Source organism: Cyclopterus lumpus, chromosome 25 (assembly GCF_009769545.1).
Source record: "Cyclopterus lumpus isolate fCycLum1 chromosome 25, fCycLum1.pri, whole genome shotgun sequence".
Classification (NCBI taxonomy): Eukaryota; Metazoa; Chordata; class Actinopteri; order Perciformes; family Cyclopteridae; genus Cyclopterus; species Cyclopterus lumpus.
Window position 1 is genome coordinate 3,808,137 of NC_046990.1, and position 27,058 is coordinate 3,835,194.

The 27,058-nt window shown below is 42.7% G+C and overlaps 2 protein-coding genes across 2 annotated transcripts; both read right to left on the reverse strand.

Annotated features, from left to right (window-relative positions):
- Positions 1-254: 254 nt before the first annotated feature.
- Positions 255-11,031, reverse strand: zgc:113149 (uncharacterized protein LOC541363 homolog). The gene is made up of 7 exons (XM_034529021.1): positions 10,852-11,031; positions 7,503-7,813; positions 6,629-6,723; positions 6,146-6,302; positions 5,186-5,362; positions 2,533-2,580; positions 255-1,658 (listed from the first exon to the last, which is right to left on the reverse strand). The coding sequence occupies exons 2-7, from the start codon at positions 7,639-7,641 to the stop codon at positions 868-870; spliced, it is 1,407 nt and encodes a 468-aa protein (XP_034384912.1). The 5' UTR covers positions 7,642-7,813; positions 10,852-11,031; the 3' UTR covers positions 255-867.
- Positions 11,032-12,296: 1,265 nt separating this feature from the next.
- zgc:101731 (SNARE_SNAP25N and SNARE_SNAP23C domain-containing protein) lies at positions 12,297-26,371 on the reverse strand. The gene is made up of 8 exons (XM_034528825.1): positions 26,277-26,371; positions 22,348-22,538; positions 17,850-17,891; positions 17,199-17,247; positions 16,521-16,638; positions 14,793-14,939; positions 14,379-14,523; positions 12,297-12,527 (listed from the first exon to the last, which is right to left on the reverse strand). The coding sequence occupies exons 2-8, from the start codon at positions 22,438-22,440 to the stop codon at positions 12,462-12,464; spliced, it is 660 nt and encodes a 219-aa protein (XP_034384716.1). The 5' UTR covers positions 22,441-22,538; positions 26,277-26,371; the 3' UTR covers positions 12,297-12,461.
- Between the last annotated feature and the right edge of the window lie 687 nt (positions 26,372-27,058).

Genomic DNA, 27,058 nt, shown 5'->3' on the forward strand with positions numbered 1-27,058 from the left:
CCAGTATACCCAGTCGGAGGTTGGCAGGAGCTCTCTGCGCAGCGGCTGCAATGAGTTGACTAACTGGCAATGGCAAAAACATTTCAGAACGTTTGGTTAGTGGTTAAGTCCCAAGTTCCCATTAATAATTTGAAACACCAAACAACTTAAACATGCTTTCCACCCTCCACTGCATGATATATTTGTTGTCCTCACCAGCACATTTAGACTATTGTGAAAGCTGTTAACAGCTGTACAATTTCACAAAACATCAATTTGTTTTAAAATGGTTTATTATAAATTTGTCAGTGTTTTTTTGCATACTCACTTTTGTCCTTATCACGGTTATGAGTCTTATTCTCTATCTCAGCAGCTCATGTTACTCCATTTGAGAACAGTCAAAAGTTACGGTTACTTCGTTAATTTCCTCTCAGTCAGTGAGCCGGTTAAATCAAGTGACCCAGGAGGGCAGCCAACTGGTGAAAGTCCACCCAGTCCATCTCTGGTTGTGTGATTTCAGCAGCTCAAAACTTTAAAATGCTAGTTACAGTGTGGAAAACACACGGGCCGCACCAAACCAACGGGAGAGGAAAACAACGAGATTCAGGCACATAAATAAGCAGCCTATGAGATCATGGCCTACGACTATGTGTTTGTGCCTCTGGGGCCACATTTAATTTATTGTCCCGTTCTCAGGAGGGAACGTTTCTGTCCATCAGCCCAAGTGGCTTGTGACGTTAAATCAGCTGTGTCTTTCAAGGTTTTACCAACAACACGGATGTTTTCAAATCACAAGGACGGCATGTGGAGTCTGCTCCCCTGCACTTGGCATGTGGTCGCCTGCCCTTGTTTGATTTGAAAGCCTGCGACATTATCCATCTCCGTTTCTCACAAGTGTGCGGTGGGATGAGGGTGATGTGTCGCCAGCTGCCCACTGTTGGATTTGTCTCTCAGCATGGTCAGTGCCGTGTTGGAGAAATCCCTGAGGATGTCCACCGTCTCCCTCTGCAGCAGCAGAGACTCCTGCACAAACTCCTGTTGGCTCTCCACCAGCAGCTGGACAGACTGAGCCAGTATCTCCAGGGACTGAGACACCGAGGTCAGGAGCATCCTGCTGGCCCGCTGCTGCTGGAGGCCCTGAGAGGCCATCTGCGCCACGTGGTCGTGGGCCCTGCGGGAGGACGCCCCGGCCGGTAGGGGGTCAGACAGGCTGGAGCCTGAGGTGGAGGGACGGTTGGGTGGGAGGCCCGAGGAGGAGGGAACAGGTCCATGAGAGTTGGAAGATACAGTGGCGGTGAGGGCGGGAGCACCAGGGATGGAGGAAGAGGGCGGCGCAGGGTGAGGGGTGCAGGTATTGGCTGTGACTAATGTGGAGGAGGAGGAAGGAGCAGGGAGGGAGGAGGTGGTCGTGTTGGAGCTTGGTGGCGACCGCGACGGGGGAGGAGCAGCAGAGGACGAGGCGGCATCTGAATCCGACACGGGAGGCAAACCCGAGGCCACAGAGGCGGGTCTGGGGGAGGTGTGGTTCTGGCTGTGGTTCCGGGAGTAGGTGTGGACTGGCTTCATCCTCAGCAGGGCGTTGTCAGGCAGAGGGTCCAGAGAGGTTGAGGGTGGGGGAAGAGGGGAAGGGTAGGAGGACAACATGGAGTCGTCGTTTTCTTCAAAGTCCATGGTACCATCTAGTATATCACAGAGGGACAAAAAAGATAACAATTGCAACTTGATCAAAACAAGTGTGTATTTGTTTTCAAATGCTTTTTCACAAGAGCCTACAGAAGTAATCAGAATAAAGTCATCCTATAGTAGCAAAGAACTTATGTCCAACCTACTAAGCATTTGGGGGATATATTGCAGAGGGGAATCTTTCAGATTTCATGCTAATCAGACACGCGTTCGGTCAATATCAATAAACAAGCACGCTCTGTGTAGCAGCAGGGGTGGAGCTTCATTGCTGCTAAATCTGGAGTCAGCGTGTACACAGGAAGAGCAAACTATTTATTTGTAACACTAATTACGATGCCGCTGACAAACTCCCAGCCAGCAGAATACTTCAGGTAGTCTGCTGTTTACAGTCTGCTGGTAAACAGCAGACTGTTCACACAATCTGGGTTCAAAGCAAATTTCCAAACAGTCATTAGTTGGATAAACTATCCACACATTGCAAATGTAAATAGTTACTTTCTCATTTGAAACTCTATAAAGTGACATGAACAGCTTTTGTTGAGTGACAGAGAGGCATTGACAGCACAATCTGCTTAAATATACTTGTCGTCTGTTCAGGCTGAAGCTGTAAATTTAGAACGCAATGAATAATGACTCATCGTATTGTTGTTATTGTACATTTTGAGAGTAAAATCTGAATCTGACATGTAATGTGTTTAAGAGCTTTTGGGGCCTTTTGCAAGTTATTTCAGGTATAGTTCAGTAACATTATTCAATATTTTTCATATCTAAACATCATAATAAATCTGTAGTATTTCAGGACTCTTTTAGTTGGGTCCCCTGGCAGTTACCTACTACCACTACTAAAAACAACAGCTGTATAAAACTCACCTCCATCGTCAGGCAGCTCAAAATCAGAGGAGGAGTGGAAAGTATCGCCTGCAAAACATCGTCAAAGCAGCAGTTAGAAATTGTGCAACGGCCAAAAGGTTAAAAGGGAATATAGTCAAAAACGAATTCAACATTAAATCAAACTGTGTTTATTCTCCCTGTCATCAGTGAGGAGAATCACAAGTAAACCAGGAGACTTACAGTTCGTTTTGCTTATCCACTGCCTGAGAATTGTGTACCTTTCTCCTTCCTACTGTAAGAGTGAAACTGTATGATGTAAATGTAATTACATGTATTAGTTATGACCACTAGTTGGCGCTGTTCAGAGCATCTGGGGGTGTGAGGAAAAAGGAGAGGGGGGAGAAGAAGGGAACTGGGCGGTTCAGTTGGAATGTGGAGTTGGACTAAAGTTATGAGTAAAACCCAGAACGTCTTAGACTGATTTATTCCTGCTCATACACCCACGACGCTTACACTACTGTTGCCTCATAAAGAAATGCACAAATCACTTATACATTGTCATATTCATGTAATGTGTTTATGTAACTTTGTAAATGTTGTTCATTCTGTACACATGACATCTATTGCTTCTGTCCATCCGGGGAGAGGGATCCTCCTCTGTTGCTCTCCTGAAGGTTTCTTCCCTTTTTTCCCTGTCAAAGGTTATTTTTGGGGAGTTTTTCCTGATTCGATGTGAGGTCCTGGGACAGGGATGTCGTATGTGTACAGATTGTAAAGCCCTCTGAGGCAAATTTGTAATTTGTGATATTGGGCTATACAAAATAAACTGAATTGAATTGAATTGAACTTGTCACACTTTAGATAAAAGTGGATGTTGAATAAAAGCTGTATGTAAGACTTTATTAGTTAAGTCTACGCTATGTATTGAATCTCACAGCCCCTTGTGACAAAGAACTGAAGCCATTATCTTCGCTCTTTTCAAAGCCACAAGACTCGATTTGACAATAACAGTCATTGTATCTTGCAGAACGCGGAGCTGCGGTTCTACTGTTAGTTTGTGTTACTTTGGGACTTCTGTGATTTAAAAGGCTAGGGTTCGGAATCGGATACACCAAAAACATTAGCTCCCGCCTGTTTCTCTAAACTGTGGGTGTGCGACCGCCATCTACTGTGTGTTGTATGCCGATTATGGAGAATTACCGTATTTTACGCACTTAAAAGTGCACTTAAAAGTGCACTTAAAAGAGCACTTAAAAGAGCACTTAAAAGCCTTTAATTTTCTCAAAAAATGAGAGTGCGCCTTATTTATGAATTAATTCTGGTTGTGCTTACTGACCTCGAAGCGATTTTGTGTGGTACACGGCGCTCTGTCAAAATGTTTTAGTACGACTTTGGTAAACTACAAAGCCGCACCGCTTGCAGCATTATGGTGCATTCACACCAAACGCGTTGCAAATATTCACAACGCTTTACTTGCGTCAGTTTATTCGCCAGTCAAGTCGTGTTCATTTGTGTCTTTCGCAACCAGTTGCGAAAGGGGGGCGTGGCTTGTCTCGGTAAAAACAGTTATAATTTCCTTCATCCACCACGGTCGAAATAACCACTAGTTCTGCTTTATACTTGTTGTGGACATCCCATAAACATCGGAACATCTAACGCCCTGGTGTTTGGGTTCATAACATCACCCGTAGGCTCACACAGCTCGGGGAGTTTCACCGACTCCGCCTCGATAACTTCCGCTTCCAGCGCTACCAGAGAAGCAGCAGCCCAACGGGCGGAGCATCTCAACGCTGATTGGCTGGCGAGTTGCGAAACTTTTGCAACTCGCGTTGGAAGTTGAAATATTTCAACTCTGGCGAAACTTCGAAACGCGTCTATCGCAACGTTCGGCGAATTTCAACCAAACGCGTCTGTGCGTTGACTTTACATGGGATCCAGACGCACGAGGTGTGAACGCCCCTTTACGGCTACCGTAGTCAGGAGCGTCGCGGAGTAATACATACTGTGCTTCGCCATAATATTACAGTGTGTGTGTATAAGGACCCCAAAATGGCACCTGTCAAGAGACACGCTTACAACGCGGACTTCAAACTCAAGGCTATCAGTCACGCAGTAGAACATGGGAATAGAGCCGCTGCGAGAGAATTCAACATTAATGAATCAATGGTACGTAAGTGGAGGAAGCAAGAAGATGACCTGTGCCAAGTAAAGAAGACCACACAGAGTTACGCCAACGTTTGATTTAGCGGTATCAGACTGTTTTTTCTTACGTGTTACAACTGAACAAGGTTGGGAGTTATTGTGAATACGCTGATTAACGTTTGAACAATATTGAGTTATTGTGAACATGTTTAATAAAGTTTGACTGACTGACTGTTTTGTTTCACTTAATGTGCCTTATAGTCGGGTGCGCTTTATATATGAAAAAAGATCGAAAATAGACCATTCATTGACAGTGCGCCTTATAATCAATAGTGCGGAAAATACGGTACTTCATACAAACCCACCAAAAGAAAATCTGTGCTATCCCTTTAAAACAGGCACTACAAACGTTCATAACACACACATTCTGACCTCACTTACATTTTAGCTCTCTAGCAGCCACCTTGGTACATGATGTTACCATATTGGGTGTCTTTTCACATTAGTGGACACAATTTCCTGTGGTTTGTTATTGTCCAGCTCTACTCACCAAGTTCTTTCTCTGGTGAGGAGAGAGGAGAAAGGTCGTAGGGGGCTCCTCCAGGAATAGAGTGGGAACTGTCCGTTAAGCTGAGGTAGGAGTAGGAGGCCGTAGTGGTGGGTGGCCCTTTACTGTAAAGCTTGGAAAGGTCTTCGTCTTCGCCAAAGTCCAGATCGCTGTCACCGCCTGAGAACCGACAAAAGGACACTAGTTAGTTCATTTGAAACATTTGATTCAACTGAAAGGATGTTTTTGCTATTTAGCCATCTCTGCTCTTTCCTTAATTCTGTATGTTTTTTTGTAAGACCTTCATGTTGTTTTTGTTTATTTTTTTAACCAACACAGCAATTTCATCTGAGCGTGTCATGGTTTCATCTACAGGATTGGTATAAAGGCAGATTGATTGATTTTATCAGCTAATAATACTGTGTCTTCTGACTGAGCTGGTGTGCGTGGAGCAAACAAGCAATGTCGTGCTGTTAAAATCTCATTAGCACTGTTGAACCACAAACACACAAAACAACAAAAGAAAAGAATCAGCCTCTCTCTGCCGCTGAAATGGAACTTCTTCAGGCCCAGAGTCAATTAACTCCGATGGGAGACGGGAACACAGATTATGAACAATTCTTTCGCTCAATCGTCCCCAAAGTAAATATTCATATCACAAGCCATTCATCTTATCAAACATTCGGACAATAAATTCAAATTTTTCAAAACACACAAATCAGAAGAAAATGTTTTTCTCAGTCTCAACTACAAACTCTTGTAAGATCTAACAATTAATGGTCTTGATCGCACTATGCAACGCATTTTCAGAATGCTAACTATAACTATATTTTTTTCAACTATTTCAGGGGGAAAATCTGTCTAATGCTTCATTCTACTATGCATCGAGGCTCTTCCAGTTCACAAATTAACTGATAAAAATAGGTTCCACAGACAAAGCTTTCTTGGCCTGCATCTCCTCACCTCCTCGAGGGCTCATCATTAGTATCTTATTGACCATCCTCTCCACGGGGCCCAGGTTCTTCTTCCGCACGTTGCTGCCGTTGGGGCCCCGGAGGGCGATGGCACGTCGCTTCCCGTCACATTTGAGATCCGCCCATTTCTTCATGATCTGACGCACCTGTGAGAAATTGAAACCTCCGTTAAAAAGGTCTTCCACGGTGACACAGTATTTTACACTGATACATCGACTTCATGTAGGAGCCTGCTGCTACTACAACCTCCACTGAGGCTTCAAACTATAAAACAATAAATAATTAAAATCAAACAATCTAAGACGCTAGGATCAGTCCTTGGTTGAGTTAACATATTCAACTAATTTTCCATCTCTAAAAAAATAATAAATAAATGATGTCTGAGAATATACCTTACATTTAAATAGACAAAAAGAATAAGAAATAGCATGTGAATTATCACCAACATGACTAAAGATAGACAATAACAAACCTCTCTGTGATTCTCTCCCAGACTGTTGATCTGATTGGTGATTTCAGCCCAGGTCTGTTTCTTGGCTTCAGCCGACACCCCTTGGTTGAACTTCCCTACAGGGAGAAACATCGTCAGTCCTGGTACTCTTAAACAATTCTATGCAAGGGTGCTGGTGCTCACTCTGCTGGTAAACGTTTTACATGCACTGATAATCGTGTGTCTGCAAACTGTGAGCAGTTTGTTGATGTGGATATGGACTTGTCGAACTAAACAACGCAGATTAACATTAACGTCACGCTGTAAGTCGGTGTGTAAACAACCAGAGAAAAGGTTATTATTAGTTAACCAAATGATTAAAAGGGGCCATATAGTCTATTCAGAGCATTAATATAGCAGGCGTCGCCGTGTTGAGAGCCATTGAGATGCAATTGAAATGCTCTCAAACTTGCATTGTGCACTTTAATTAAATAATCAGAAAATAGTTAGTCCGTTAGTTTCAGGCTTACTGTACACAGTACATTATCTGACAATAAAAGCATAGCCAGTTAACTAATGCTTTCAAGCATACCTGCAATATATGACTTGGTTAAGGAGGCAAATAATATATCTGCTTAACTAGGAATCATTTTGTTCCTGCAGGGGCCGGTAATGTTGACGGCGCATTGTGTCCATTGTAGGTCAGACTATTGAGCTTGGTTGAAACCAGCAGCATAGGGGCAGCAATAAAACAATCAACATCTCTGTTGTTCTCCAAGGTGGATGATACTGGCGTATCCTGTGAGTAAACCGCTTTCTACAAGCTCAACCCCAATTATCCAGCCAAACTAAATGAGTCAAGACAATCTCCTCCCTAAGTCAAAACACACACACACACACACCCCTTCGTACTCACTGAGGATGATGTATCTGTTCATCTTCACTGCCTCCAGCAGCAGTTTGACCTCATTGAAGGAGAACCTCGGTTTGAGCCTCGACCCTCGTACTCCTCCCACCTTCGACTCTTCCTCGTCCTCACGCCAAGAGGCTGACATGGCTCCACCTTTGCCTCGTCCACTTCTTCTTCTTCTTCTCCTTCTCCTTCTTCACCTCCTCCTCCGACGGCCTACTACAACTCAGTTTGTAACCAACTCCAAATTACAGGACTGCTTGGTCCTGATCTACCTGCCAGTCTGGACTGAAGACACCTGTCGGACTGCACAGGGCCTGCAACGAGTGAGCGATTGAGGGGAGGGAGGAAAAAGATAATACAGAGGGGGAGAATGCAAGACAAAGAAAAACCCAATGTTAAAAGACGAACTGAGCAACAGAAATAAGAGCTCTGATTCTCGAACACACCATACCAAATGTTTCACTCCAGTTAGACAAACTCAGCACCAGCATTATTTTACTGCAGTGCTTTTTACTTTAAATATAAGTTTATACATATTATGCAAGACAATAATGTATACTATACTAAGTAGGGGTGTCTCGCTCAGGCATATTGTATGGCCGGACCGAGTCATTTCATTGAGTATCTGCTGATAATGAGACCCGGTTCTGATTCTTCTATTTTCCTCGATAATACAGCTGTACAGTGCTCACTTCACGTAGCCTCCATTCAAGTTATTAAAATCATTCCATTGTATGTTCTTGACAATTGCATAGCTCTGTGAGAAAAAAAGGCTGTTCCTTAAGGGGTTTTTTTTCTATAAAAAAAAAAAAAAAAAAAAAGAAATAACCCCTCTGTGTAATCTTATTGGTCTTGAGTGAATTGTTGGTTGCTTCAGTGCAACCTTTGCCTGAGTCAGCAGGTCCTGTTTCAGAAGGCCGGTTTGTTAATAAATTAACACAATAAAGCTGCACTTACATTTCCTAAACGAATGACAAAGGGGTGATACTGTGTGCTGGGCTGTAGCCAACATTACATGCTCAATACATTTTTTGTTCAGCTTTAATCTGACGGGGACTAAACCCAGGGCCCAGCAGCTGAAGATGATTTTAAACATAGTAGAAGAAGACAAATATGTAGATTAAAGACTTATACATTGTAAGATCCCAATCTGGTCCAGTAATAATCTGTTTGGCGATTTAAAGGTTAAAATACAGCAGATGTTTTATCGTACATCTACTTGGATCTCGGATTCAATGACCTTTATTACGACAACAATGAAAAGAAAGTGGCCTGCAACTGAAAACTCAAAAAAAAAACGGACACCTGGCCCTTTAGGAGTAAAAAAACGTTTGGAAAATAGTAAACTTTAAACGTGCTTTTTGGTGACACATTCTGGAAATGACATATTGCGCCTGTACTCTCAAACTTAAGATTTCTTTTTAATAATTTGTCTTATATGATGCTTTACCAAAGGAAGAAATACAAATAATGCATGATTACTGTATTATTAATTATTGCTGAACTGAGCGATTACCAGTGAAATGAAAAAGCTCATCTATAAACACAGGGACTTTAAATATTGAAATAAAAAATACAACACAGTGGTTTCTGCCCAGTGGATCATATTGTCCGACACTTGGTGGCAGTATAAAACTGTATCCAAGTGCAGAATTGTGAGACATAAGTCTATTTTATCCTTCTTTCTTATCAAGATAAATAAAAGCATGTTTCAAAGCCATGATTGCACGACTGGTCAATAACAAACAGTGTGATAAAAGCAGATAGCGGGTGCACTTGTTCAGCCACACTTTGACTCCAGTCAGCTAATTTAATGGGTTCATAAAGTCACAACCTCAAAAAGTATTTCTCCAGATTTTATCAAACGTATGAAACATAAGTTTTTTTATCTTCCTGTCAAGACCTGTATGTTCTTGACAGATAAGAGTACCACTGATGAAGAAAGGGGAAATAGGGCCATACATATGGAGATTACAGACTTACTGCTTGATATCTTTATAGCTGAGTCACAGCTATGCACTCATGCTCCAATAGAAGCAGTAACACACTCTGTGCACCAATGTCTCCCAAGTCCCAACATCTAATCCCCACACCAACATTGTAGTATCGCAAGGTCTCCATTTTTGTTAAACTCAGTTTTAGACAGATCTCTTTGTTTTACTTCAAGGCCGGCCCAGACTTTAATATGTTCCTGTGCCTCGATCTTGTATCTATTTTGTACTTGTGATTGAACGAGTCCCCGGGCGTCAATACATCCCAGTTATGTGCAGCTCCGCTGCTTTTTATAGGTCGACTTTTGCCATTATTTGTTCTATTTCCTAGTTTTAGCTGTGTGGCTTAAAACTTGTCTTGTTCAAATATTGTAGGGCATCAGCAAATGGTTATTTTCATTATTGATTAATCTGCTGATTATTTTCTAGATTAGTTTATGAATTGTTTGGTCTGTAAAATGCCCATCCTAGTTTCTCCGAAGTCCTGTCTTTAAAAGTACTCTTATACAGGACTCAGTCATGACCTGATCTCAGTTTGGGTGGTCTTGAATACGACGTTGTGAAAACAATAAAATTACCACAGTGGAAATCATAAATCACGAGGAAACAGAAGTAAGATTGTTTTCACGGGCATGTCCCTACACCACCTCCTTCTGGTTGGATTATATATTTAAAAAATACCTGAGTGAAGAATTACACTCAAGGATGAGTAATGTTTTATTGTTTGGTGAGAAGCGTTGTCAAGCTCTCACATTAATGCAACGTTACGCCACTCATGCGGCAGTGTGGCGTTAATACATGAAGTCAACGTGAACACGGTATGAACGAGTCAACAACTACTGAGGAGAACCTCTTCATATGAGGATGTAAACTACCACTGCGTTTGCTCAGACCACGTGGCCCGTCTGAGCTAATCAGCGTTGAGCTCCTCGGGTCTTTGTCAAGCTCGTGCCTGCTTCTCCCCCTGCCTCTCGTGCCTAGCGGCTCGCGCAAGGAGCAGCCCCGACAGGCTGTGCCATCTCTAGAGCGCTAACGTTAACGCCGCGTTACGGTACAAAATTAAATAAACGGCGACACGGGATCTGCGCCGGGTTTCGGTAACCATGCGTGTAATGTATCGGTTTTTTAAAAACGCGGTCACAGGGGCGTGTTTTGTTTGTACGCCCGAGTGGCAGCAAAACGTTACACCGCGGTCGAGCTCGAAATGTCCGCCTCGCTCCGGTTCTACGCTCTTTTTTTCGCATCGTAGCTAACACCGTTTCGCGCTTTGAACCAGGACGAAGCAAGCGCGCGGTCTGTTATTGCGAACCACTCGCGCCGTGCGGTGGTTAAAAACCGCTTAATATATTGAACATAATTACCAGGAAAATGGCGTTGTTCTCTCCCTCCCCTCCTTTCTCCGTCGGTTCTCCCGAAAGTTCGGAGTGTCGAGAGAACAACCGAACTGCGCAGACTCCGAACATTTTTTCTTCTCTCCCTTGAACGCGCAACATTTTTGCAGCTCGCTGCGCGCCCCCAGCTGCCCCAGATACAGCCTGCACCAATCACTAACAATCTCGATGGAATGTACCACAATACGCACAAATTGTGCGCAAGGAACGTTAATGTTCGTATTTCGTGAGAAACTGATGATCAAACACCCTCACGATGCCGACAATTCCCACAGACCACCCCCTACTCTCAATGCAATCAATTAGACCACAGCCAGGTCACGTTTTTATTCATAAACTATTAATTTTAGCATTCAATCACTGCGCTCTAGTTGCGCCATTGAACGAAGTAGTCTTAAACCAGCTTTGTGACAAGCATGGATGGTTGCATAGGTCAAAAAAGGTCAACTTGATTGTACTAATATATTAATAATAACCACATAATTGAGCATTAGTATCTTAATCCCAGGTTTAGGCCACGCAACCACACCACAATGTAGGTCAAGACCGGATGTTACTGAACGACACTTCCATAGCAGCTCATGAAACAATGTGAAACCGTGGAATTGGTTTTAATGAAACACACACGCACACACACGCACGCACACAACAAACACAAAACAGTAGCGTTTCACTTTGAGGGCACGCTGTGATTTACACAAGGTTTTGGTGGTTGCAGAAGCAAAAGCCCCGATGAGCTTGGATTCCCTTTCACGGGTTGGAACCAGATTAGAAAGACGACACCAATTCATCGTCATTTCACCACCATTTTAAATCGCGCATGGAGCAGGAAGAAGATGGAGAGGCCCAGAGAGAGTAGCAGGTTCCGCGTTCGTCCGCTTGGTGTCGCCAGAGATCTTCCTCTGGGGGCAAATGCGTGTTTCTTTCCTCTGGGCAATACCCGGCAGCGCCTGCCGAGGGCGCCATCACGCACGTGTTTCACCCTCGATGGAGCGTTTCAGAATAGAAAGAGGGGGTGGGGGAAGAGGAAGTGACTAAACAGAAGGGGGAGGGGGTTCTTTTTTTTATTTCTGGAAATTTGGACATATATTCTGCACACATGGTGATTATCTGCCTGGTGGAAGTTAAGACGCATGGCAGAGCCGCTCTTCGCAGGGTTGTTTCCCACATGTTCACCCGTTGTGGTATCAGTTCTCGATTTGACTTTGACTTCTGCTCTCTGCTGCTGCCGGTGGTGATGGTGCCGTTGCAGTGACCTAGTTTCCCCTACAGGCACCATTAAAGCTTCCCCTGAATAGAGTTATAATAATCCTGTGACACGTAAAAGAATGATGTCGTATCAGTATCAGACTCCTTATCACGATGAGAGTAAATAGAAACACGAGATACACCTCACTACTGAGAATCAGTCCCGGTAGGAATACCACAGCAATAACGTCACACGAGACGAAAGAAAACAAAAAAAAACACCTAGAGTAGAGCATGATGGCAGCAACGCTTTGGCAAAGCATGCAGAGAAGGAAGCTAATTTCAAGTCGGGTGAATTGGTAGAAAAAGAGTGAAATAAAATAGCGCGCCCTCTATCGTTTGATGAGGTTGTTGGCTTTCTGGTTGGCGGCGTCGATGCGGGACACGTTGAGAATGGCCTGCAGAGAAGAGAGAAAGAGAAAAAAACAGGAAATGTGAATGAGAAAGCGAGTGACGTAACCACTAGAGCTCTTTCTCTCAAAGTTCAGGTTGGCTTTATTGCATCGACTTGTCAAATGCGCTCTTCCCAAAGCAGGCTGTGCAAGAGAGGAAAAATAGGAAAATAAAACAATGGTAAAATATTGTAAAATATAAGCATCAAAATAGAAAAAAAGTATTACGAAGAATTATTTTTTTACGATTTGTATGCATCTCCTGAAGCAAGCCCACTAAAACAGGAGAGTCTCTTTTCAGTATATGTAGTGTTACGTGAAAACTGAAACAGAGAAGCACATCAGGGCCTGAGGTTGCTGATGTGGACATGAAGAAGGCCCGTGGGGGCATCTAAAGGGAGAGTCCAACAGTGTTCGTGTCTGGGTTTTCCAGAGTGGTTCCCACTCACTTAGTGAAAAGCAGTGGCAAAGTAATGTAATCAGGTTATGAATAATGTAAACGCCAGAGCTGAGTCACTGTCAACTGTGTGACGTTTGGAGATAAATTAACAGGGTCATTTCTTTCACTTTGGTTGTATGTCGGCCATAGTACTGAGGTCTGTGGGGTAAAACAACAGATTCTGTCCATCTTGTGGATCCAAAGAGAGCAAGATCACGGCTTTGGTTCACCACCAGAAAAGGTTTTCAGACTTGGAGGAGGGCATCCTGTACGTGAGAGAAGCAGCACCCGAGTAGTCAGGGACTAATGATGCTGTCATGCTAACTAGAGGGCGAGTCCTCTCCGCCTGGAGAGGGACGAGTGTAGTGAGGAAATGTGTTCCCCCGGTCGGTAGGAGTGGTCCTTGATTGCGGTCTGCAGGATCAGGCAGGAGCTTAGTTTCAAACCCTTTCCTGTTTGATGTTTGTATTGTCTTTGTACCATTATTTGGTCAAATATATTTGAGTAACTTGACACCCTGCAGTGGCTCAGTGAGAGGCAACGCTGGTGGTTAAGGGGGCCCCCTCTGGCTCCCCCGGTCGGTAGGAGTAGTCCTTGATTGCTTTATTTATTCTGCTTTATTATGTTCAGAATATTAAATACAGATCCTGCATTGCTCCGAATCACATAATATGGAGAACCTCGAAGGTTGAAGTAAAACAGCCCTTTCAGACTACATGTATGTTTATGTAGTCAGAAAGGGATATATAATATGATTTTCCCACCACGTCACCTGACTACATTTATACTTATATATATATATATGTATTATATATATATATAAATGTAGTCAGGCAATCTTTTTAGAGGGGCTTGGGAACACTTTCACGTTAACACAGTACTTAGACCAACATTTGAATGTTTAGACATTTTAGACATACATAAGGAACACCACTAAGAAACTAAGATACAACAAACCTCCCTTTAATGGTATTTGGTGACCTGTTCCGTCAGATTTACCAAATTGGTAGTAACTTTGTAGTCAGTGATATATGCAGGTTAGGCGATATGGAGACCGTAAATTGGTGAAAGGTATTATAAATATATATATTTAATTGAATGTGAAAGTGAATATTGTCTATCTCTGCGTTAAGCTGCAAGCCTGCACAGGCAAGCATGACTATTTTTGATGTTTTCTAATTCAGTTTATTAAGACTCATTGTCTCGGTGCTGATTCTCATCTGATTGGGTTATATATTTGTTTCAGAACTTCTGTCTGCAAAGGGACATGTTCCCCTGGTTGATCATTTAAGATGTGAAGTGAAAATAATTCTGCTAATACGTACCAATTCTGCTTGGCTTATTTATTTGTGGCCCAACTGTGATGTTTGGTGACACTTTGTGAAACCAGCTCAGTGCGGTTAATGTGGCAGCAGTACCTTTCCCTGGATGCGTTCGATCTGGACGTTCTGCGTGTCGATCTCGTTGCCCATGTCCAGGGCCATGCTCTTCAGATTCCCGATGATGCTGCCGACATGAGCCAGGTTCTCCTCCATCTCATCCTCCCGGGCATCATTAGTCACCCTGAGATAGAGCAGAGTAAAGAGTGTGTGTGTGTGTGTGTGTGTGTGTGTGTGTGTGTGTGTGTGTGTGTGTGTGTGTGTGTGTGTGTGTGTGTGTGTGTGTGTGTGTGTGTGTGTGTGTGTGATTATGACCTGTGTTTGGCAGCTGCCTGTATGACTGATGACCGGTGGTATTACATTACATTACACAGCTGCCTCTCCTAACACAACTGACAAGCGACCTACAATAACAGTTCATTAAATGCTCTCTCTCTCTCTCTCTCTCTCTACCTCCGTATGTGTCCTCCGCTCATGATCATTTGCTCCCTCTCATCGAGGACTCGAGACGACGGCGGCTGATTGGACACAACGCCGTCCTGACCGGATCCTCCGCCCCAGACTGCCTTGTACGCCCCGCTCTCCTCAAAGGCCTTCAGCCTGAGAGAGAGAGAGAGAGAGATAGTTAATGTCTTTGTGTCACTCACTTGATGCACAAGAACCACACTGCACCCATACTTGTGTTACAGCTGCAGTACGGACTTTATTGTTTCAATCATTACAAGCTTCAGTGGAAAAGGTGTCTGTCAGGTAATGCATGCGTGGAACCTCTCCAGTGTGGGTACACCATGTGGTCCGTTTGTACAGAAACAAACATGTTGTAAGATGATACCCAAACAGCTGAAAATCAATACAGCAACAAAGCACGCGGGCAACAAAAGAAAGCGAGAGCAGGAATAAAAGGTGTGCTGGGAAAATGTGACACCACCTACTTATCACAGGAGCAGAGGCCACAGCATTTGCCCAGGTCAGTCAGGTTTTTCTCTGCCTCTTTCATATCAGAGTTGATCTGATCCAAGCCCTCCTCTATACGCTCCAACTGCTCTATGAGGGGAGAGGGGTGGGCAGGAGGAGAGGAGGAAAAGGCAGGACAAAGGTAGACACGGAGGAGGAGTGGGAGAGTGGAAGGAGGTGGAAGGGGGCGGGGTGTGAGAGGAGAGGAGAAGAAAGTGGAAGAGGTGTCGGGAGGTAAGCGAAAAGAGAAGGAGAGAGGGGCGGAGGGGAGCGGCAAAATAAAAATCACAAACTATTTCCTGACAGCCCAGCAGCTGAAGTAAAACTAAAAAAACGAGACGCCCCAAACTAAAAAACAAATAAATCCAGACAAATCATAAATAAGGTCACACGCGGGGCAGAGGGCTGTTTGCACACCTGACCTTAGTGCCCAGTTCCATCGTGTTTTATAACTTGAAAAGCAGGGGATACATAATATTTAGATAGATTGTTTATGAAATAATGAACCAATTTTGCATAGTTTGTTGCAATAGTAAGTTAGTGCTTGTATTTAATAAGCATGTCTATGTATTTATAGACGTATTATTTAGTTATTATTTATTCTATTCATATATGCCCAAAGTTTGATTTTAATTACTGAGCAACAAGTTTCACTGTCCTCTTCTCACGTGTCACTACTTCCTTAAACCTCCCTCGAGGGGTAATTATGGGATATAGAAAAGTCTAAAGACGTCATGCAGAAATAACTGAGCACAACATTTTGACAAAAGATGGCTTGGATAGGTGGATGGATGGATGAATGGATGGATGCACGGTTGGATGCATGGATGGATGGATTGATTGATGAATGCATGGATGTATGCATGGTTGGATGCATGGATGGATTAATTGATGAATGGATGGATAGAATGGATGGATGCATGGATTGATGGATGAATAGATGCATGCATGGTTGGATGCATGGGTGGATGAATAGATGGATGGATTGATGAATGGATGCATGGATATTGATTGATGAATGGATGGATGGATTGATTGATGAATCGATGGATGGATGGATGGATAGATTGATGGATGGATGGAGGCATAAATATTTTTTTTCATTGTGGAACAAAATTCCAAATAAAAAAACTAATCAAGCTAATTTAATGGAACTGGGCACCACTGTGATCCTTTTGTTAGGCCACCAGTTGGGTAGAGGTGTGGTTCCAGGAAACCAAGACCTACTTCCTGATTGGCCAGATACACAGACCACAGCACTGGGCCATGTCTGTCAGATTCTTCTCAGCCTCTCTCATGTCCCTGTTGATGGAGTCCATGCCTTCCTCAATACGCTCCAGCTGCTCTGTGAGGAACGGGAGTTGTACGACACTGGGTTTAATGGTCGTAACAACAGTGGAGACAGTATGCTGTCGATGGTTTCAACCGACTTGCCTGATTGGTCAGGGGCACGTTCAGACCGACATGTTTTAGACCATGCTGACAGTGCCAAAGCTCACATTTGAGATGTTCACAGGTTTTTATACAACATGTGAACTAAATAAAAGGTCTCGTGAATCATTTGTTGGACTGACTGGAAAAAGGTTGAGAAGCTAACTTGTCCGTCCGGCAATAATGAATCAATATTGTATGACATTACAGCGCAATAACAACCCATGTTGATCCTTGTTAAACCGGAACTGAAATGCGCGTGTGAACAACTTTGAAGTTCTTGGGCCACAGAACTATTGTAACACAATCAAGCTTGCAGAGATGAGAGTATTAATGGCCTCATAATTTTGAAGCAGCACCGAAATATCGGAGCAAAACTCTCCTCCGTCTTCCATGGGAAACAGAGCTTTGAGAACACAGTGAACATGGCTCATCAAAGGATCATTTAAAGAGGGAACAAACAGAACTGATTACCTCCTTGTTCATCCAGCATAACCACAGCTCTGATCCCAGCATCTTTACTCTGCAGAAAGGAGCACATGAAACCACACGAATACAGAATGTACGTTACTATCGAGCTGTTATGGTCCAGGATTTCTCCTCTTCCAGGCAGCCACAGGTTTCAACCCTGTGAAAATCAGCTCGCAGACACTTGCAGATCGTTAATATATATACGATTGCCGTGTTGTGATGCCGTCTGTCTCAGACGTTCAGGTGACCTGGAATGCAACACCAGTCAGACGTTTTAAAAACACCCTCATCAATGTTATAAACTGTCTATCTGCAGCAAGTTTAAAGGGACTATCTGGATGACAGACAACATGAATAGCAGTAAGGTCATTCTTTTTAAAGGTATTTGGGTATACAGATATACATGTACGTCTGACCATGATGTCATCTTTCCTGCTGTCATCTCGTTTTACACGTGTGGAAGACCAAAATTGCTTTCCAGCAGTTTAAAGTCAATCACATCCCAGATTGTCTAAAGACTTCTCTGGGTGTTTCCTCTTGTGCAAACAACAGTGGAAACACAGAAGACTTGTGTAAAGATGACGCCGCTAACATACTCTTGCTAGTTATGTATTTACTGTACATATATAAAGATAAATGTGTGTGTGTGTGTACCTCCTCAACCAGCTGCATCATCCGCCTTGTGCTCTCCAGGGACTGAAAGACACACAAAATGGATGCTTCAACATACAGTAAACTCAATATACAGTCAAACATGGGATATTTGTCTACGGGCAAGCATATAATTCAGCTTGTATAAAAAAATGAAGTTGGAAAAATTAAATGGATATTCAGTTGGTAAATTAACTCAACAGGTTTATCTATCAAACTTTTGCTTATGTGAAAACCAATTTTAACTGAGGTTATTATTATATATATACATATATGTTTGTATAATGGTTGAATATATTGGGCCCTTGATGGACTGGCGGCCTGTCCAGGGTGTCCCCTGCCTTCGCCCTATGTCAGCTGGGATAGGCTCCAGCGCCCCCGCGACCCTAATGAGGATAAGCGGTATTGAAAATGGATGGATGGATGAATATATTGGCTTCTGTCAGAGAGTACAGAAACCCACTCACTGCTTTGGCCACACCCTCGATCTTGTTCTTGCATATGGCATTGACATTGAGCATTTGGAGGTCTTCCCACAGAAGCCTCTTCTGTCAGACCATTACCTCATAACTTTTGAGTTCATACTCCCGGAGTGTACACCTTCAGTCAAAAGTTTCTACACCAGAAAGACACTAGACTCAATCGCCCCACTGAAGAAAAAGACAGTGAGGCAAAGGAGGTTTGCTCCCTGGTATAACCCTCAGACCTAAAGCAAACTTCACGAAAGCTCGAAAGCATATGGCGTTCCACCAATCTGGAAGAATCACGCTTAGTTTGGCGAGACAGCCTTAAAACATATAAAAAGGCTCTCCGTAATGCCAGAGCAGCCTATTACTCATCAGTAATAGAGAAAAATAAGAACAACCCCAGGTTTCTCTTTAGCACTGTAGCCAGGCTGACAGAGTCACAGCTCTGTGGAGCCGTGTATTCCTATAGACCTCAGTAGTAATGACTTCATGAACTTCTTCAAAGAAAAGATTTTAACTATTAGAGGCAAGATTGATGATCTCTTAACTACTGCCGATCTGTCATCAAGAGGAGTGGCCTTGAAAACGGCTGTATGCCCTGGTGTATATTTGGATGGCTTTTCTCCCATTAACCTAGACCAATTGTCTTCAACGGTTTCTACTTCTAAACTGTCTACCTGTCTCTTAGACCCCATCCCAACGAGGCTGCTTAAAGACATGTTGCCTTTAATTTGCACCTCTCTGTTGGATATTGTTAATGTGTCTTTGCTAACAGGCCATGTACCACATTCCTTCAAATTAGCTGTAATTAAACCTTTCCTGAAAAAGCCCACTCTTAATCCAGAGGTGTTGGCTAATTACAGACCAATCTCTAACCTTCCCTTCCTCTCTAAGATCCTTGAGAAAGTGTCACAAATCAGTTGTGTGACTTTCTACATCAGAATAGTTTATTTGAGGAGTTTCAGTCAGGATTTAGAAAACACCACAGCACAGAGACAGCACTGGTGAAAATTACAAATGACCTCCTAATTGCATCAGATAAAGGACTCATCTCTGTACTGGTATTATTAGACCTTAGTGCTGCGTTCAACACCATTGATCATGACATCCTATTACAGAGACTGGATCAGTCGATTGGCATTTCAGGTACCGCACTAAGTTGGTTTAAATCCTATTTATCAGATCGATCTCAATTTGTATTTGTAAACGATGAAGTTTCAATGACCACCAACGTTAATCACGGAGTTCCACAAGGTTCTGTGCTTGGACCAATTTTATTTAACTTATATATGCTTCCTTTGGGCAACATTATCAGGAAACACGCCATAAACTTTCATTGCTATGCAGATGATATTCAATTATATCTATCGATCAAACCAGAGGAGACCAACCAGCTCGCTAAAATTCAAGAATGTCTTAAAGACATAAAAACATGGATGACCTGCAACTTCCTGATGTTAAACTCAGACAAAACTGAAGTTATTTTACTGGGCCCTGAACACCTCAGAGATCAATTATCTGGTGATGTGGTTTCTGTAGATGGCATTGCCCTGGCATCCAACACCACTGTAAAGAATCTCGATGTTATCTTTGACCGAGACTTGTCCTTTAATTCCCACGTTAAGCAAATCTCAAGGACTGCAATTTTTCATCTACGTAACATTTCAAAAATCAGGCACATCTTGTCCCAAAAAGATGCAGAAAAGCTGGTTCACGCGTTTGTTACTTACAGAGTAGATTACTGCAACTCCTTATTATCAGGCTGCTCTAATAAGTCTCTTAAGTCCCTCCAGTTAATCCAGAATGCTGCAGCTCGTGTACTCACAAAAACTAAGAAAAGAGATCACATTACTCCTGTATTAGCTGCTCTGCACTGGCTCCCTGTAAAATCAAGAATCACATTTAAAATTATTCTCTTCACCTACAAAGCCTTGATTGGTGATGCACCATCATATCTTAAGGAGCTTGTAGTACCATATTGCCCCACTAGAGAGCTGCGCTCACTAAATGCAGGGCTACTTGTGGTTTATAGAGTCCTAAAAAGTAGGATGGGAGCCAGAGCCTTCAGTTATCAAGCTCCTCTTTTATGGAACCAGCTTCCACTTTCAGTCCGGGAGGCAGACACAGTCACCTCATTCAAGAATAGACTTAAGACTTTCCTGTTTGATAGTGCTTATAGTTAGGGCTGAATCAGGTTTGCCCTGGTCAAGCCCCTTGATATGCTGCTATAGGCTTATAGGCTGCTGGGGGATGTTTTAGGATACACTGAGCACCTATCTCCTCTTCTCTCTCTCCTTATGGATGAATTTACATCTCTCCATTGCACCTTAATAACTCTGTTTCCTCCCCGGAGTCGTTGTGACTTCACGTCTCATAGCGGTGTCTGATGCCTGGTGAGCCGGCCTCCCGCGTTGGCCCTGCTGATGCGCCCCGCCCCCCCTCCTCTCTACCTCCTTCTGTTCCATTCATACATTGTCATATTCATGTAATGTGTTTATGTAACTTTGTAAATGCTGTTCATTCTGTACACATGACATCTATTACTTCTGTCCATCCGGGGAGAGGGATCCTCCTCTGTTGCTCTCCTGAAGGTTTCTTCCCTTTTTTTCCCTGTGAAAGGTTATTTTTGGGGAGTTTTTCCTGATCCGATGTGAGGTCCTGGGACAGAGATGTCGTATGTGTACAGATTCTGAGGCAAATTTGTAATTTGTGATATTGGGCTATACAAAATAAACTGAATTGAATTGAATATAGGCATTATATCAACTGCTACTTTGACCTAAACCTTAAGAAAGTCAACACACAGGAGGTTTAATGTACTGTACTCTCACACATGGAACACTCCTCCGCTGTCTTTCCACCCCTTGCTGTGTGCGTGTGTGTGTGTGTGTGTGCGTGCGTGTTTGTATTGTGTAAATATCATATTAATCCCCGGGTTCTTCCCCACCGAGGGGATGACGAGGTGACAAATGGCTTTGACCTACAGTAACCTTTAAACCCTGTGGGGTGTGTCGTGTGTCACTGTTTAGCCACGCCCCACACTGAGTAAATGAGCTCATCCATGCCTAATGTCTCCCCTGCAGACGGTGGCACTGGGAGACCAGTTGTTTCTATGGCAACCAGGTGAGCCAGGTGTCCTTGCAGGGACACTCCCCTCAGACAGAGCAGTGAACAGGTGGTGAGACATCAGCAACACTGATCCCATCTCCTGTGTGTACTGTATTTTTAGATTTATTAAAGTAAATGTAAAGTTTCTGTCCCTCTTCTTGTCACCTTGATTATTTTGGACCTTTGGTCTGGGCGTGGATATAGAAAGTGAGACTCCACAGCGACTCAGCTCAGTAGCTCTAAAGGACAGAGTGAGTAAGACACTCAGAGGCAACACCATGTTCCCAATAACTCTCATGGATTGAAAACAATCTGTAAAAGGGTCATGGCTTCTAAGAAGAAAACACGGACAATCAAAAATCAAAAGGTAGCCACGCCCGAAACCTAACCCTGATTTATTGACTATGTTGGTTTAAATGGGAACAATTATGAATAACCAATTAGTTAGTGGACAAAAAAATGAATGGACAACAACTTTTATAATCAATAATCAATACGTATTTAAGTTGAAATACTAAAGAAAAACCCTCCCGATTCAAGGATTTGCTGCTTTTCTCCCTTTTTTGTCGTAAAATGTATAACTGGGATTTCAAAATATTTGGGAACGTCACCTCAGGCTCTGCAGGGAACACTTTTTAAAAATGATTTCCTGACATTTTGAATACTAAATTGACTAATTGACAGATTATTTCATCATGAAAATAGTCTTCTCAATAAAGTTATCTTCAGTATGATGTCACTGGGGAGTGGGCATGGGATTGGCTCAGGGCTAGAGGAGCTGAACAATTATTATTACAATTATTATTATTATTATTTAATTATTCTAAATGGGGAAATCCATCTTGTAAAACGATGTTCTCAATATTCAATAAAGCAATTACTTATAGCGGAGGGAGGGCTTCCAGATAATAATATCTCTTCCTCACCTCATCCGTGACCTGATTTGCTGTCCTTTGCAGCTCCTGCTGCTTTGTCCGTATGGGCGGGTCTGACGCCATGTTGGGTGTCTGTACGTCCATGTGTGTGTATGTGTGTCTGTGTGTGTGTGTCTGTGTGTGTGTGTGTTCAGTCCCAGTCCCAGGTGACCAGATTAGGCTGCATCAGGTGGTTTTGGCACCTGGAGAGCAGAGTGACACCATGATTATTTATAATTACTGACAACAGAATCGACCAGAGATGAGCTGCCAGACAGACAAGGTTCTCATCTACATAAAAATAGTTCATTTAGACGTCCTTTATTTCAGAAGGAGAATCCACTCGCTGCTGCTTTGTGAGTGTGCATATCAAAAAACACGAAACAACGTTTGAACTGTTGATCAGGTGTACCTGCGTCCAAATTCCATTTTCCATTTGAAGGCCTATAGATTTGTTTTCCCATATGGTGGCACCATGCATGCTGCACTTGAATGCAGCATTCCCAATGAGAGGGATTTCATTACCACGGATTTATGCATTCAACCTACAACAAAGATCCCGATTTTCAAGCTCAGACTCAGAGAGAAAAAGTACAGTATTCATTTATAAATTCTTCCTGTGATTAACAAAAATATTTTATATTCAATGCACCACATTACATTTGAATATAATCAATCTCATCTTCCCTTGTGATTTTACTTATTGGGATGAATAAATATTACTTGGGATCACAAAGTTATTTGTGACTCAGCTATTACTTCCTTGAAATGAAAACAAACACTATTTAGCGCTCTCGTAGCTGCAGGGTGACAGTGCCAATCATTGTCGGCTAGGAGCTGGTTCTCCTGACAACCAACCAGTTACCACCAGGCAAGCCAGTTAGTTAGATAGCTGGGAGCCAGTAACATATAACAGCAGACCTGAAACTGCCCATCTCGATCCATCTTCGTTCACTTTGAGCAACAAAAAGCTCTTACATTTATGTTTGAAGAGCTGCTAATCTGATATTTTCAGATTTTAAAGCTCTTGTTTGTTTTCAGAGATCTCTTGAAACTGGATATCTGCGAGATCCATTCCCTTGTTAGTTCAACAACATTTTCAGAATAAAACAAACTTCTGGTTTTGAAGTCTGACTTAAGTTATCCAGATGCAGTAAAAACAGATTCCTCCTACAAGGAAGAGTTGACTTGGCCGTGTTCAATGGCCTCTTTGTACGTATGTTGCAAATGAATAATCCTGCAACGACACTCCTCATTTTCCTGGACATGTAGGGTATGGTCCAGGACTAATTCATGACATTGAGTTGCTTTTTTGTTTACAGTCTGGTTGATAAAGAGTTATTAAAAGCACGGTTGGCTCCCGAACCTATACAGTATAAAAGATGAATCCCTTCTCTCCAAACAGAAGATCAGACATCCCCACAATGTGAGCATCCAATCAGGTGCTGGATGAAAACAGAGCCCCTGTGCCCACTGCAGCTCCTCCGCACACCCAACATTGTGTTATAAAGCTGTAATTAGGCCTAACCGCTCATCACCACCTGCTGCAATAAAGAAAGGGAAGGAGGGGCAGCGGCGAAGGAGAGAAAAGAAGAAAGACTCTTGATGTTCTTTGGTGCGAACTGGAATCACACAAAATCAGAGACGGGATTTTAACCAAAAAATATATGGATTGTTATGAATACATTATTCTAAAGAGGCACAAAGCAATGAGACATATCCATCCATCTCGTGCCCAAAGGTATTCAATTAATATCATGACATTTGATGCATGCTGAAAATGTGTGGTGTTTTTCTGGCTGACAGTTTAACTCATCACTTAATCAAAAGCACTAATGAAGACACTTGCAGACTTTCCTTCAGCCCAAAAACATTCAAGTGCATTTGACACAGTCCAGATCTTTGATCTCTACTTCTAAGGCAGCAATTTACTCCAGTTAGGTCACGAGTTCCGGGTGTAATAAGTGTAAAAGTTGACTTGAATGTATCTAATAATCAGTCATGATACAACGTGCATGCGTTCAAAGAAACAACATCCAAATTGATCTTCGTCCTTCTGCAAATTTTTACGGATTCGGACAGAGGTTTTGCATTTCTGTGAATAACAACAACAACAGTGGAGAAATTAAGCAATGTGCGATTCACAAGGCCTGATTGTTTTAGGCTCAGACAGTCATACCCCCAGCTCCTGCTTCTTCTTGGATGCAGGCTTATGATCTGGCACCTGGTCTCTGTGTTTTTATCGAGGCTGACGCCCCCGAAACGTCCCGAACGCAGGAAGAAAGTCCAGGGTCTCTGCAGAGACAGCACCACACACACAAGTGGTTCTATACTTCTATACATTGTTATTTAGGAAAATCCTGCACTTTGGGCTAAAAAAAATGCTCCCACACATCCTGGTTACAGTGGAATAACATATTAAGTACTCTACAAGCAATAAGCTCTTGCAGTTATTACATTGGCCAACGCAGTGCATCACCAGATGACGTCACACTGAACTGCCCCAAAAGTTAAGACTGTCACAGTTTTCTTTGTGCGGCACAATCCACCGAAATTCAATCAAAATCGCGACGTGGTCGATATGAGCATCCGACCAATGAGACGACAGCTGACTTTGAAAGGAGTTGATCTTCCATAAGCGCCCGTTAAACCACCACGGTCTGGACGGGCAGTCAGAGGGCTCGGCCTGTTTGAGAGGCGGCCGATGGTAGATATTGAAGCCTTCCTGCCACCTGGTGCCCTATGTGACGTCACCGTACGCGTCACACACCCCTTTCTGCTCCACAGCATACACCATACTGCTCATCATGTGTAGATACAACCAGTTCAAGTCTCTAAACTGGCGCATGGCCAAACTACGGCCAGCGGGCCAACAGCAGCCGTAGTGGTCATCTAAAAATGATATAGAACATGGCTTGATTTCTAATGAATTGCACTGTCTGCACATTGACCATCACTAGATTGATACATCATCATGTAAGGATTACAGATTTACATATTACATTTGTATCATAATCTTTTAAGCGTAGGCGTTAGACCATGAACAGAAATCACAGTGGCATCTTCTTCCTCTTTTATCTTTACTTATTCACGCGTCACATCACAGTATTTTAATTGGGCGCCTATATGACATGCGGTGCATCATTATTTTAATTCAATTTAAGAGCAGCAGATGCAGAAATACTTTAAATGCACACCTAAAGTCTATGGGGCACATGCACCATTAACAACTGTAACAGTAATGTTTAGCAAATGATTGACATGGTGGTTTTCTGGTTGAGAGTCAGTTTGTCTGGCACTGGTTGAAAACTACACAGTTATTGTTTGACACGTGACATATTCTCCACAGTCACATCTAATATCTACATTTAAATTGCATACACATTCGAAGGTAATTACACTGCAAGTCATCTTGTTCATTTTTCAAAATAAGAAATGCAGGTTGAATTAAAGGCAGAGACACAGCGATGACTGGTGGGAGTTGATGAGCGATGCATTTGGTATTGATCTTTAAAAAGAAAAAAGAAAAAGAGCCAAAATTCTTCACATATCCGAGTAACAGGTCGATCTGTTCCTCTGCGATGCTCCACGATCCCGGTTCACACCGAGACACGCAGCTGCTGGACCGTGGGCTATTTTACACTTCATTGATGCTGATTGGTTAATGAACTACTGCGGATCCCTTGGCTTTGCATGGCGGTGCGAGTTATTATATATATATGGAATGAAAAGTTGTTTACTTCATATCGTTCCTTTAAATCCTCAAACTACATTTCAACGCTTCGCTGCGTCTTTTTTAATGTCCACGTTGTTATCGAGTTGAAGTGAACGGAAACCACGGCAGGCGGTGTTACTTTAACGATGCCTTCATATCCACATGAATAAATATATTGATCTGTTCTTTGAGTAAAGTCTGCTCAGATGGAGAAACAGCCTCCTACCTTTCATATGCTCTCCTTCGGATTCTCTCGTGACTTTTCTTCCAGATTGTCCGAATTCAAACATCCGCAACCTGTTGTTCCTCCTATTGTTTTCCCTCCTCAGCATCCCCTCTCCTCTGCACCGCCCCCACCACCCCACACCGGCCGGCCCCGCCCCTCACCAAACACACCACATCAAAGTGTGATAACGGGGAATTTAAAAAAAGTACGCACCGCATCGAAAGGTTATATACAGACCTAAATAAACCATGACCATAACACATTAAGAAGTCTGGGTTGTAAAGATTAATAAAGATATTGTAGCCGATCAGTGGGATTGATGAGGATTGATGATTAGTCACCTTTGAATCTGACATCCATCTTCATATTATATTATGTCAGGAGACATCTTTCATCTCAATGAAGCTTTCCTGGTTAAATAAGTTAGATCAAATGTTCATGGAATATATACATCCCATGAACATTTGATATAACTTCACCTTTATATATATATATATAAATAAATAAATAACGGTATATATATATATACGCACACAGACACATACATATATACAACCAGTCTCCCATGTGGACATCCACAACTAACTAACTAAAGCTGCCACCTGCTGCCAACTTTATGGAAGTTTTTTTCCCCCCCAATTATTTTATTTTTTACCTGGAGGATCCTTTCTGCCACATTGAAAGTAAAACATCGGAAGTTCCCTTTTTTGTTTAAAATGAACAGAACAAATATATTTAAAAAAAAAAGATTCCTGTGTAGAGACACACATCACCCAGAAGAA

Bases quoted from the DNA above. Each gene is read 5' to 3' on its own strand.
- zgc:101731 (XM_034528825.1), bottom strand. From the start codon at position 22,440: ATGGACGTACAGACACCCAACATGGCGTCAGACCCGCCCATACGGACA. The intron at 16,639-17,198 runs GTAATCAGTTCT...CGTTCCTCACAG, and splicing joins TATGCTGGATGAACAAGGAG to AGCAGCTGGAGCGTATTGAG. The intron at 14,940-16,520 runs GTAGGTCTTGGT...TCTCTCTCTCAG, and splicing joins TGTATCTGGCCAATCAGGAA to GCTGAAGGCCTTTGAGGAGA.
- zgc:113149 (XM_034529021.1), bottom strand. From the start codon at position 7,641: ATGTCAGCCTCTTGGCGTGAGGACGAGGAAGAGTCGAAGGTGGGAGGA. The intron at 6,303-6,628 runs GTTTGTTATTGT...AATTTCTCACAG, and splicing joins TGGGAGAGAATCACAGAGAG to GTGCGTCAGATCATGAAGAA. The intron at 1,659-2,532 runs GTGAGTTTTATA...GTGATATACTAG, and splicing joins TGAGCTGCCTGACGATGGAG to ATGGTACCATGGACTTTGAA.